This window comes from Hirundo rustica, unplaced genomic scaffold, assembly GCF_015227805.2.
Source record: "Hirundo rustica isolate bHirRus1 unplaced genomic scaffold, bHirRus1.pri.v3 scaffold_428_arrow_ctg1, whole genome shotgun sequence".
NCBI lineage: Eukaryota > Metazoa > Chordata > Aves > Passeriformes > Hirundinidae > Hirundo > Hirundo rustica.
Genome location: NW_026690473.1, coordinates 1,052 through 14,508, shown reverse-complemented (window position 1 = coordinate 14,508; position 13,457 = coordinate 1,052). Strand labels below are relative to the sequence as shown.

Genomic DNA, 13,457 nt, shown 5'->3' with positions numbered 1-13,457 from the left:
TCTCTGCTCTCCAGCACTGAGGCAATGGCCTCTGGCTACAGCTCTCAGCTCGTGCCCAAGGCAACCACCCCTGGCAATGGGGCTCCATGGAGCTACTCTCAGGAACCCCCCTTCTAGAATGGGGAGTGCCCCAAAAACAGCTTTAGAAATGTGGGATGCACCAAAATCCCCTCAGGAATGTGGAATACCCAAAAACTCACTCAGGGACTGCTTCCCCCTCTCTTCATCATTCCCAACCTTTGGCTGTCTCTTTTCAGACTTTGCTGCACCATTCCAATCCCCATCCAAACCCATCCCACCACTCCTGGATGTCAAGACCACCTTCCCAAGCCCTATTTCCCCCATCCCACCACTCCCAATCCCCACCCCACCAATCCCACCACACCCAATTCCCAGCTCGGCCCTCCTGATTTGCAGCACACTTCACCCAAATAACTTCCAACCCCATTCCACCCTGAGAGGCTGTGGAATCAAGTGACCTGGGGGTAAAATTCAGTCGTTTTCAGTGGCATACAGTAGTTCTATGGTGACAGATCAATCCCTCTTGTTATGTGTAGTGCCAAGAAATGGAGACAACTACACCAAATATCCCCAAAACCCCTCATATCCTCCCAAGTATCTCCCTGAATTGCTGATTCCCCCAAAACACAAGTAAAAAGTGAGCCTTTAGATGCCTTTGATGAGTTGGTTGGTTTTTAACCCAATTCTGTGTGTTTTAAAGTGATGAAGATGAATCAAAAGATAATTAGAGGCAAAATAAAAGGACCACCAGCCACTTCCCAATGTGGATAGTGGGCATTGTGGGTCACCAGGTCTCTTCCCAATATGGGTCCTCTGATGGGCGATGGAGTTGGAGCAGAACACGGAGCTCTCCCTGCAGTCGGGGCACTCACAGGGCTTCCGTTACCGGTGCCTCCGCTGGTGTCGGGTCAAGACGGAGCTGTCAGAGAAGCTCTTCCCACACTGAGAACACTCGTAGGGCCTCTCCCCAGTGTGGATGCGCTGATGCCTGCGGAGGTGAGAGTTGTACTTGAAGCCCTTCCCGCAGCTGGGGCAGCGGAAGGGCCGCTCATCCGTGTGAATCCGCCCGTGTGAAATAAGTTTTGAGCTGGTGTGAAACCGCTTCCCACACTTGCAACACTCATAGCGCCTCTCCCCAGAGTGGATCATCTGGTGGCGGATCAGGTCGGACCTGTCTCTGAAGCACTTCCTACATTCCCCACACTCATAGGGTCTCTCCCTAGTGTGGATTCTCTGGTGACGGATCAGGTTGGAGCTGCCTCTGAAGCCTTTCCCACATTCCCCACACTCATAGGGCCTCTCTCCAGTGTGACATCTCTGGTGTTTGATCAGGTCGGAGCTGTCTCTGAAGCCCTTCCCACATTCCCCACATTCGCAGGGCCGTTCCCCACTGTGGATCCTCTGGTGGCGGATCAGGTGGGAGTTCTTGGTGAAGCTCTTCTCACACTTCAAGCACTTGTAGGGTCTCTCCCCATCATGAATCTGTTCATGGACCACCTGGTTTGAGCTCTGGACGCCTTCCCGGTACAGAGTGGGTCTTTCCTCCTCAGAGCACCCTGGGCTGAGTTTGGAGCCCCTCCTCGTGTGGGATATCCAGTGCTTTTCCTCCTTGTTGGATTCCTGTACCGTGGAGCCGCTCAAAATGGCCTCTTCCACAAGGTTCTTCCGCATGGATTTGTCCTCTCTGGTCTCCAGCCTCAGCTCCTTGTCTGGGAGAGGAAGGACAAGGACAGGATGGGATTTGCCTCTGTGCCACAGGGAAGGGGAAGGAGATCCCCCAATGCATCCCCGGCAGGACGGCGTCGGCAGCGGGGTTGTCCTGCAGCCAGGGGCCACGCTGGCCTGGGAGATGGAGCAGGAGAGAGGGGGAAAGGGGCAGTGAGTTCCTCCTCACCTGCCTGGCTGTCCTGGGGCACCTTCCTCTTCCTTGCAGATGCCTTCTCCATCTGGCCAAGGTTTGGGGATGGTAAATCCCGTTTTTGGGAAAAACAGGGGATGAGTATGTTGAGTTTGAAGGTCCCTCTGTCCAAGTCCTTTTCTAGAAGTCACCAGGCATCTGGTGTCCATAAAAACCTCCAAAAATCAAGAATGAGTCAAAAAAAGCCTCCAGGAATTCCTACTTTCCAGTCTCATCCCTCTGGGGTTCTGGTGGTCCCCCCATCTCAGGGCTGCTGGGGATCCCTGCTCTCCAGGGTCCTGCTAAGGGATTCTGGGGGGTTTCAGGAGTCCCAGGCTCCCTGTCTCCATCCTCCCACAGTCCAGGCACTTGGGGCTCCCCCCTCTCTCTGCTGATCCTTTCAGGGTCAGGGGTCATGTCCCTGCCTCATCTCCAGGCTGTCCTGAGTCCCCCCAACCTGCCCTCTTCTCCTCTCCCGACCTCATAAGTGTCATGTTCCACAGCCCTGGCTCTCATGGGGATCCCAAAAACCCTCTCACAGGGGTCCTGCCCTGTCACTACTGGGCCATCTCCACGTGGACCCCCCCCAAGACCCTCCCAAAGGGCAATTATAGCTCCTCTCCCCCCAACAGAACCCCTCTTATGGACTGTGCTGGCCTGAAAGCAAAAACAGCGAGAAACTCCAAGTCAGAAAAACAATTGAATAGGAGAGGGGAAAAAAAAAAACAAAAAAGTAAAATTAAATAAAACAAATACAACAATACAAAAGATCACTAACGGAGTCAGAATACAACCTGATACCCTGTGGTGGTGGTGGTGGCAGCAGTCCAGAGGAAGGGGTCTTGTTGAAGCAGTGATCCCGTAGAAAGGTCTGCTAACTGTTATCCTCTGGGAACCCAGTGAGTAAGGCTGCCTCTGCTGTCCCAAGTCCCAGATTATATCCAGGTGGGAATGCTTGGCTCCTCCCCCTGGGCGGAGCATCTCACAATGGGCTGATATCATTTTATCAGTCTTGCAATGGGTCCTTTATTGCCCATTAAACAGAGATAGCTCCTGGAGGGAGTTATCTATGAGTCATGCAGCAGGACATTGATGGGCCATTAACAGAACAGAGAGGATGAAGAAGGCTGCCTCACTTAACAGCTGCTATAGATGGTGATAGATAACACACCTCCAGTTACATCTTACATCATGACCTAAGAAAAGCACAAAGCCCCAGTGTTTGGAAGGCAGATGAAAGGTGGCCCCTGGGAGGCCAAGCCAGGCAGATCTTTTTTTTCCAGAAGGTTTGATCTGGGAACAATCCTTGGATATATGGAAATTTGGAAGAGGGATCTTCCAAATTTTGATTGTGGGCACCTGGAATGACAGTTCTTTTCCACAGTAAGGAAAGGGCAGAGACCCAGTGTTTTGAAGGCAGGTCAGAGGTGGCCTCCAGGAGGCAAAGGCCAGCAAGACTTGTCTGTCCTTGAAGCTCTTCCCTGGGAGCAATCCTTGGATACAATTTGGGGGGTAAAATCCTAATTTTGACCGTGGGCACATGGACGAGAAGGACAGTCCTTTTCCATGGGAAGAAAAGCATGGAGCCCCAGTGTTTTGGTGGTAGATCACCAGCGGTGATCTGGTGGCCAGACGTGGCTCCCAGGAGGCCAAGCTAGACAGACTTTTCTTTCCTGGTAGCTTTTGGCTGGAAGCAATCCTTGGATAAACAGAATTTTAGAGGCCAAACCTCAATTTTGGCCGTGGGTCTCTGGAAGTGAAGGACAGTTCTTTTCCAAAGAAAGGAAAGCATGGAGCCCCAGAGCTCCAGGGGCAGATGAGGAGTGGCCCTTAACATGGTCAGCTGGAGCTGTCACCAACCCCTGGGAGGCCAAGCCAGCCAGACCTGTTCCATGTTCCCTTGGTTCCATGGGGAGAGATAAACAAGGCGGAAGGAGAAGAATGGATCGACCAGAAAGCCAAGCCCAGAGCTGTCCTGAAAATCATCCCTGGCTGGGGTCAGGCTGGGTTCAGCCACAGCCCCCAGATCCATTTGCTGAGGCCAGGTTTGCACCCCCATCCCCCAAGCAAGGGGGCAGGAGGAGAGTTGGGGGGTGTGGGGTAACTCCTGCTCAGGGGGAGTGAACACCAGCCCCTTACCCAGACTGGTTGAGGTGTAAAACTCCCCACCCTGGGTAGGCCACACACACACAGGGGACAATGTCACACTTGCCCATCACCTGGGAAGGTCTCTGTCCCTGTCACTCCCTAGCTCTCCCCTCCTCTTCTCTTTCACAGGCTGGGGAGCTTTACCAAATGGGAGAATCATTTTTCTCTTCGTCCTTGTCACCTTTGTGGCACCTACACAGAATTTCCCTTCCTTTCAATAAAATGTATTGGGCTGAAATTCCACTTTTTTTAAATGAGAACCTGCTAGCAGCTGAGCTGGAGCTGTGCAGGAACCAATGAAACTTGGAATTGCTGCCACAATTGCCTGTATTGTCAGTTTATTCATGTTTGAGATTAGTTTGCATTTTCATCACAAGTGATGTGTGGGAAGAGCAAATATTCCTCAAAGCATTTTATGTAGAGTTAAGTTTGATTTCTGCCAAGTTTATTTTGTCCAGTGCCCAGGGGATGCTCGAGGGGTCCCTGTGTCTCTCTTCCCGGGGATTGCTTGGGAGGGACTTGGGGGATGTTCCTGTCCCTCTCACCCTAGGCCATTCCTGAGGGGTTGTCCCTGTCCCCCTCCCCCCAGGCCATTCCCAAGGGAGTCTCCATAGTTCTCACCCCAGGGAGTGCCTGGGGGAGTCTCCCTCCCTCTCACTCCTTTGCCAGGGGGGTGCTCACGGCACTCTCTGTCCCTCGCATCCCAGGGGATGCTCAGGGGTCTCTGTACCCCTAGCCCTGGGGGATGCTTGAGGGGTCTCCATCCCTCTCACCTCAAGGAATGCTTGTGCAGGGCTGGGGACTAGGGGCTCTGTGTCCCTCTAATCACTGAGTGTGCTCGGGGCTGTGAGGCCTCTCCAACCTTCTCATACCTGGGGAGGTCAGGGGGGTCTCCATCCCTCTCAGCCCTGGTGTGACCCCACCCAAACGTCATTTGGGTGAGAGGGACAGAGACACCTCCCAAATGCCCAGAAGGGCTAAATGTGGGATTTGTGTTGCGGCTGAGGATTTAGGAAGGGGCTGGGATTGGGGGTGGACTTGGGGCTGAGATCTGGATTGGAGCTGGGGTTTGGGTTAAGGCTAGACATGGGATTGGCTTTAGCGCTGTGGTTGGGATTGGGTCTGGAGCTAGACGAGTCTGGGACTGGGATGAGATTAAATATGGGACTGTGAGTGTGCCTAAACGTGGAGGGAGATTGAGATCAGGACTGAGGTTAGGTCTGGGACTGAGTGCACGCAGAGCGGGACAGGGGAGATGTCACTGCAGGACGTCCCTGGCATCGTCCCAGCCCTCCTCAGGCACCTCCAAGGATGGGGGGCAGCTGGGGGGTCCAAGATCCAGGTGCTCTCATGCTGCCTCTCAATTCCAGGCAAGCATTCTGTAAGGGCAGCCCTGAATGTGACCCTTGGGATCAGGGATCAGCCTTCACATCCCTGCGGGAGCAGCTACAGACATGGTGAGAGTTTTTTCCCCCCCGCTTTATTCCATGCCTCCTCATCTCCTCTGCTGAGGATGTCAAACTCATCAGGAGCAGGAAAATTCCCATTCTGTGTTTCCTTGCATCTGCAGCCTGGAACATCCACTCAGAATGAAAAACTTTCTGAAAGCCCAGCTGAATGACATCAGGAGGAGGTTTGTGAAAAAGGGAGGAAATCATATTTTGATTGGAAATAAAAGTTGCAAAATTATTTCTTTCTGTTCCATTCATTTTCAGTCAGTTCCAGTTCTGTTTTCAGAGTGCTGCCTTCTCAGCTGATTGGATTTGTGTTCTCCTTTCCCTTCAGCCTTTCTCTGCCTGCTTTGTTTCTCTCTCAGTGTCTCTCTTGACCTAGGGCAGCTCCCACCAAAGACCCTCCCCTGATTTAATTCCCAGCCAGGAGCTAAACCAGCCATGGGTGAAGTTATGAAGGCTGGCAGTAAAATGTCACTGTAAGATCCTGCTCCACTGGGCTTTCAGCCCCCTCTTAAGAGCTTTGCCTTCAAGGGCAGAACATCTTTTCCTTGCTGGGAACTGGAATTCCAGACTCTGGGAGTGTGTGCTATGGATCCCAGAGCGGTATTCCCGGGGCTCCCAGGGTGCTGCTCCTGCCGTGCCTCCCAAGAAGCCGTGCAGGGCCAGGGGACAAGGTCCAGCAGCCGTGGGGGCTCCCAGAGCAGACAGCAAAGGTGGCTTTGCTGGACATTTTCCAGCACATCCCCAGTTGGAAGCAGAGGAAAGAAAGAAAGGGAAGCAAGTCCTTGACAGAATCCCTGAACGATTGCGGTGGGAAGGGACCCAGCCCATGGGTTACCATCCCATGAGGGAGAGACACCTCTGGTCCAGTGAAGCTGCAAATGAAACCATGGGACAACAACTTACGGATTTTACTGAACATGAAATTCACTGAAGAAGAAATGGGAAGGAGAAAGGGAGAGAAAGAAATAGGAAAGAAGTCTCAGAGAGAGAAAGATATAGGAAAGGGGTTTCAGAGAGAGAAGGAAATAGGAAAGGGGTGTCAGAGGGAGAGGAAGAAATAGGAAAGGGCTCTGGCCCGGACTCCTCAGCTGCCAGGGGCACTCCGCAGAACACAGAGCGGTTTCCACAACTCCAGCCAATCAGAGGACACGTTAAACAATTTCCAGCCAATCAGAGCTTTCCTTGCCGATGACTCACCAGTTGCCGGGCAGACCCGCAGAGCCAAGCAGCCCCCGGGAGCGGAATGCTGGGCTCGGGGCGGGGGGGACGGATCCGCACTGGGGGGTCCCCGAGCCCCCCTGCCCATCCCTGGGGCTGATCGGGGGCTCCCCCCACCCCTGCAGCCGGTGCGGCGGCGGCCGTAGGGCAGAGGGGGTGGGGAATGGAGGAAGTGCTGGAGGAAGAGGGAGAGAAGGAGGAGGAGCAGCAGGAGGAGCAGGAGAGGAGCAGCAGGAGGAGCCGGAAGAGGAGCAGGAGAACCACGCTGTCCACACCGCCACCACACTGAGTTTGCAGCACCCCCTGGCCTGGGAGCATTGCCCCCCACCCCCAAGCCACAGGTTAGGGGGGAGGGTGAACTCGCCCCAACTCTATCGAGGGGATCCCGGGGGGATTTTTTTGGAGAGTGTTTGGAGCTGGCAGGTCCCGGAATCAAGGCACAGATATCTCCAGGTGTCCCTGTCCCAGGTTACAATGTAAGATGTGCCCAAAGTGTTCTGGAAAAAAAAAAAGAGAGAGTCAGAGACTTGCTCTTTTTGTATGTTGCTTTATTATCAAGCTTGGCCTTGGGGGAGAGCTTGCTTGCTCCCTTGGCAACGCGGAGGAGGAGGTACACACAGCTTCGCTCCACAGCAAAGCTGGGGACTCCCACCCCCCCTCACGGGCTTTTTCCCTTGCCGGGGAGTCCGTTTCGCTTGGCTGATCAGGGGTCATCCAGCGATGGGGGACTCCTTCTCAGGTCACGGCGACTAAATAAAACTGCTTCGGCGGACCCCCGTACCTTTTGCACTAGTCTAAAGTGCGACTACAGTCCTGGATTTTACTTTGGTTCTCTGCTTTTTAGAGTCTCTTGTTCTTGAGTTGTTCCCAGAATTCCAGTGTTCTTTTTATTTGCATATTCAGACACTATCCGGCGAATGGGAGCAGAGATACAGGTAATAAGGTGAATTCTTAATTAACAAACAAGTAAATAAGGTGATAAATCAATATTAAAACAGGAATAAGGCAAATTCTTTATACAGAACTAGCATTAACAATCTTAATGAAAATACTTAACAATTAAGTAACTAAAACATAGATTATTTGAATAGTTATTTAATAAATAATATTGAAATGTTATTTATAACAACTCCCCCCTCTATTTCTTTGATCAAGCTTTAGCTTGCATCAATTTGCTACCTCTTCTTCTTGAAAAAAATTTTTCTACATTTTTGGAACTTTTCATATATTTCTTTGGCATTTTCATGTTCAGGTTCTTGACTCTCTATCACCATCATTTTGGTTTGTTTTTGACTGGTTGCTTTAGGGATCTGGATACTGGCTTGGACAGTGGAGGTAATTGTTCGAATTAGATATGGGGATTAGACAGGGTAGAAACATTAACCCAGTGATTGAGCAAATTATCATAAACCCGGCTTTCTTCCACCAATCCCCCTTGAATGACCAAAAACTATTCCACCAGTTGGTGTCCATTAGAGGAGTCCACTCTTGATTTCCCACATAGGCTAGCTTTCTGATTTCTTTTGAGATGTTTTTAATTACTGCACTTTTATCATCAATTTCTAAACAACATTCAGACGAATTAAATTTACCACAGATTCCTCCTTCATCTGCTAGAAGGTAGTCTACAGCCAGACGTATTTGGTATATTACAGCTCTTGTTTGTGTTAGTTGGTCACTGATGTGGTCTAATGCGAGAGCTGTTCGGTTAGATACCATTTCTAGGACAGCCTGGAGCCTAATGATTCTATTTAACATGTAGATTGGAGTGCGATACCCCCAGGACCCGTCCTGTGCCCATGTGGCTGGTCCATAGGTTTTAATGATTTCTTCTGGGGTCTATATTTTTCCTTTCCATTTTTGGTCTCCACCAATTGTTAGAGTATCTCTTTTCTTTCGTTCGACTTTTCCCAGATTGTCATATACTGGGACTCCTAGGTGTGCTCCTAATCTCTTGGGTAATAGGAAGAAAGCTGGCTTTATGATCCCTATTGTACAGCTTCCCGACCAATCCCCAGGCAATTTTGTATAAGCCGTATCCCCACAGATCCAGAACAGGTGATTTGGAGCTTCCCAGTAATCTTCCCTAGTTTCAAAAGGCTGTTGCCAAAACCGAGACAGTTCTTTTATCCCCCAAAAAGGATTTATAGCTTTGTCAATACATTCATATAATTCATATCTCTCATTAAAGATACATTTTTCCGTGTTCTCAGTTGACCAATACTTGTTAGGCCCTTTGGGAACCCATTTAGCACTTGAGTTTATCACTATTATATACCTTTTACACATTAATTTTCCTACACGGGTTTGATACCTGGTTCCTGTCCTCATGATACAGTCTTCCCCAATGATTTTAGATTTGAGATCCCACTTCTCTCTTTCTCTTGTTCTTAGACTTTGTGTATTGTGTTCAGTTTGTTTCCATTTTAGAATTTCTAGAGGGCTTAAACTAATTCCCTCCCAAGGCCATATTTCAGACATTTGTGTACCTCCACATGTCCAGCACTCGGTTAAATTTAATTCTCGACTGATTCTTTCTACTAAGTCAATGAACAGGTTTTTTCCTGATGGGATGTCTAGGCTTTTTTCAAATTTTGTTGTCAACACTTTTTCTTTTATTATATCTCTCAATCCTTTTTGATCTGCCTCAAAGCATAACCAAGTGTCTCCTATAGGACATTCCCCAAATAGGCGCTGTGCATAACTAGCTGTGGTTTTTTGTGGTCTAATAAACTTTTCCATCCTCTTGGCAAGTATTCAACTGGGAGTGGTCAAAGCAGTTTGGGTTCACGTTAGTATGGACCCTGAATAAGGATCTGAGATCCTCTCCATCGTACACTGGATGGTAGCAGTTAGTACAGGCTTTTGTTTCGTAGGTGTGCTTTATGAACAGCATCAGTACGATCCCTCCCAAGAGTCCGGTATGGGCCATCCTTCCTGGATCTCTCGCTCCACCCGGCCTTGCCTCTTGGAGCGGAGAGGTCTCCTAAAGAACCCACTTACATGCTTCCACTTCCCTTCCCTATTAATTTAGTTGCCTTTAGAGAATGTTCTGTAGGAGATTCACCTTTGTTTTTCAAAAAAAAAACTTATACTCTTTTAATTTATCTATTACTTGAATTTGTTTAAACTGCTGCTTATAAAACTTAACAACTTTTAAAATTAACATATAAGAAAACTTAAACTTATTTAAAACACTATTTATAAAACTTAAACAGTATTTAAAATTAATACAAAAAAACCTTAACCCTTTAAAAATATATCTATTACTTAAACTTATTTAAATTGCTACTTAGAAAACTTACAATCTAAAAATTATCATATAAAGAAACTTAAACTTCTTAAATTCTTACTTATAAAACTTAAACTATATGTAAAATTAATACAAAAAAAACTTTATACCTTTTTTTTTAATATATCTATTACTTAAACTTATCTAAATTGCTAATTACAAAAAAACTAATTTAGGTTTACATAAATTAACTCTTATTGTGCCCCCTCCCCACCCCCTTTTTTGAGTCCATTGATTTGGGGAGAAGCAACTGAAAAAAGGTTTTCACAGTCTCTGTTATCTCTTATTTCTTTTTAAAGGTTAATTTCAAGTCTTTCGGGTGTGGTGTTACTGTCCACTCGGTTTCATCCGGTGAGGGTGCTGAACTCGGGTTCTCTCCAGGAGGGGGTACTGGCCCTTTAACTCTGGTGATGTGGGTCCATCCTTTTTCTTCAGTGCGCACTGCTGTGTGAGTTGTTAACAGTACTTGGTAGGGACCTTCAAACTTCGGGGTCAGCGGGGTATTAGTCCACGTTTTGATCAATACCCAATCTCCAGGATTGATATTATGCACGTTTGCATCCAAAGGGGAAGTTTGAGGAAGATAGCCTTTCTTTCTGAGATTTTCTAGGGTTTGTTCAATGGTTTTTAGATATTTTCTAGTGACTTCCTCTCTTTCCAGGTAGTCTTTAGAACTATAAGGAGATAACAAAAAGGGAAGCCCGAATAACATTTCATATGGTGACACTCCTATATCTGCTCGTGGCTGTGTTCTGATTCGTAATAATGCTAGGGGTAAGCATTTAAGCCAATTTAGTTGAGTTTCTGCTATTAGTTTAGTTAGTACATTTTTAATGGTCTTGTTCATTCTTTCTACTCTGCCTGAGCTTTGGGGATGCCGTGGGGTGTGTAACCTCCATTTTATCCCTAAGGCTTGTGTTACCTGTTGTAGAATTTGTGCTGTGAAATGTGGCCCTCTATCTGAATCAATATTATTTATCAGCCCATACCGAGGAAGGATATCTTCTAATATTATTTTTGTTACTACTTCTGCTGTTTCTCTTTTTGTAGGGAATGCCTCTACCCAATGGGTAAGGTGATCTGTGATCACTAACAAGTGTTTGTAACCTTGAACAGGGGGCATCTCAGTAAAATCAATTTGCACGTTCTGGAAGGGCCTTAAGGCTAACTCCCTCCCTCCAGGCTCAGTTTTTCTCATAACTTTTTGATTTATTTTCTGACATATTATACATCCTTGAGTAACTGCTTTTGCTAATTCGTGTACTCCAATACATAGGTTTTCCCTTAGGAAATGGTCACATAACCCCTGGGTTCCCCAGTGGATTAAATTATGCATTTCTGTAAGTATTTTTCGGGCTAGGGCTTTATTCAAGAATTTCCATCCGTCAGCTGTTAACCACACTCCGTGTTCCCCCTGGTGTAATCCTAATTCTTTTATTGCTTTCTGCTCTTTTTCACTAAACACCTGCTCTATCCCTTCTTCTTCTTTTCTTGGTATTTTCTCCAATTTGAGGATTTTTACTGCTTCTCCTGGTTCTAAAGCTGCCTCTCTGGCTGTTTTATCAGCTAACTGGTTTCCCCTTATCTCGGGCATATCTCCCTTTTGGTGCCCTTTTATGTGGACTACTGCAATTTCTACTGGTTTTTGTAAAGATTTTAACACTGACTTTATTAATTCTGTGTGTATTAAGTCTTTCCCTTTTGAATTCAAATATCCCCGTCCTTCCCAAATTTTCCCAAATGTGTGCACAATACCAAAGGCATATCTAGAGTCTGTGTAAATGGTCCCTCGGTCATCTTTAAGTAAGTCTAGCCCTCTCTCTAGTGCATATATTTCACAGCACTGCGCTGACCAATTACTTGGTAACTTTCCCTTTTCTAAGACTTCCATTTTCTCTCCCTCAATCACAGAGTATCCGGATGTTCTTTTCCCTTCCACCACTCGGGATGACCCATCTGTGAACAATACTCTCCCATATGGAAGGGGTGTGTCTTCTAAATCTTCTCTCACTTTTGTCTGCATATCAATGAGTTCTAGGCAATGGTGTTCTATCTCTTCAGTGGGCTCGCCAGAGAGAAATTGGGCTGGATTTAAGCTTTTTGATGTTGTTAGTTCTAGGTTTTCTGTATTTATTAGTATAATTTCATATTTTAGGATTCTAGAATCTGTGAGCCACTTTTGAGCTCTCTGGCTTAAGATTGTTTTCAAATCATGTGGAGTATGTATCTTTATCTTTCCCTGTAATGTTAACTTTTGAGCTTCTTCTATCAGAATAGCTGCAGCTGCGACTGCTTGGAGGCAAGCCGGCCATCCCCTGGCAACTGGATCTAACTAGTTTTGATAAAATGCTATAGGCTTTCGGTATCCTCCCCATTCTTGGGTTAAAACTCCATATGCTATTCCTTTCTCGGTGTTTACAAACAAATCAAACTCCTTTTTAAGATCTGGTAAGCTTAAAACTGGTGCTGAGGATAATTTCTCTTTTAGATCTTGTAGCTGCTTCTCGTCACTCTCTGTCCAATTCATTGGTTTTTGGTCTATTAATTTATCATAAAGAAATTTGACCCCTTGAGTGTACTTATCTATCCAGTGCTTGCAGTATCCGAACAGGCCTAGAAGTTTCCTTACGTCTCTCTTAGTTTTTGGAGGTGATATAGATACTATTCCTGAAATTCTTGCAGGGCTTAACCTTTTACTCCCCTTTCCAATTATGTGTCCTAAATAAGTGACTTCAGTTTCTACAAACTGTAGTTTACTTTGAGATACTTTTAACCCCTTTTCTCCAAAAAAGTTTAAAAGTTGAATACTTACATTTTTAACTTCTTTTTCTGTCTCCCCTGATATTAATAAATCATCTACATATTGCAAAATTTGGACTCCTTCTTTGGGACTAAACTGTTCTAATAATGTCTCTAGGGCCTGTCCGAAGATATTTGGCGATTCCGTATATCCCTGCGGTAACCGTGTCCACCTTAGCTGTTGTTTTCTTCCCCTGTCTGGATGTTCCCATTCAAAGGCAAACCAATCCCTACACTCTTCTGCTAGGGGACATGCCCAAAAGGCATCCTTTAAGTCTATCACTGTGAACCCGGTATGCTCTCTTGGAATTTTACTCAGCAAGGTATAGGGGTTAGGTACTACTGGGTGTCGAGCAATAGTTCTTTTATTAATTTCTCTCAAATCTTGGACTAATCTAAACTTTCCTCATCTTTCTTTATGGCCAATATAGGGGTGTTATGAGGGGACATACAGGGTTCTAGGATATTCTCTTTTAAAAGATGCTCAATTACTGAAGCTAGCCCTTTCTTTCCTTCAGGTGACATTGGGTATTGCTTGACTCTGATGGCAGGGGTATCTTTTTGCATTTCTATCTTAATGGGAGGGATATCTAAACACCCATACTTTCCCTCTGTAGCCCACATT

The 13,457-nt window shown here is 46.9% G+C and overlaps 1 protein-coding gene across 1 annotated transcript; it reads right to left on the bottom strand.

The window, feature by feature from the left end:
* Positions 1-1,030: 1,030 nt before the first annotated feature.
* Positions 1,031-1,730, bottom strand: LOC120748009 (zinc finger protein 391-like; the record flags this gene model as incomplete). The annotated part of the gene is made up of 1 exon (XM_040054079.1): positions 1,031-1,730. A coding segment is annotated over one exon (700 nt), but the record flags the coding sequence as incomplete, so codon positions are not given.
* Positions 1,731-13,457: the final 11,727 nt, after the last annotated feature.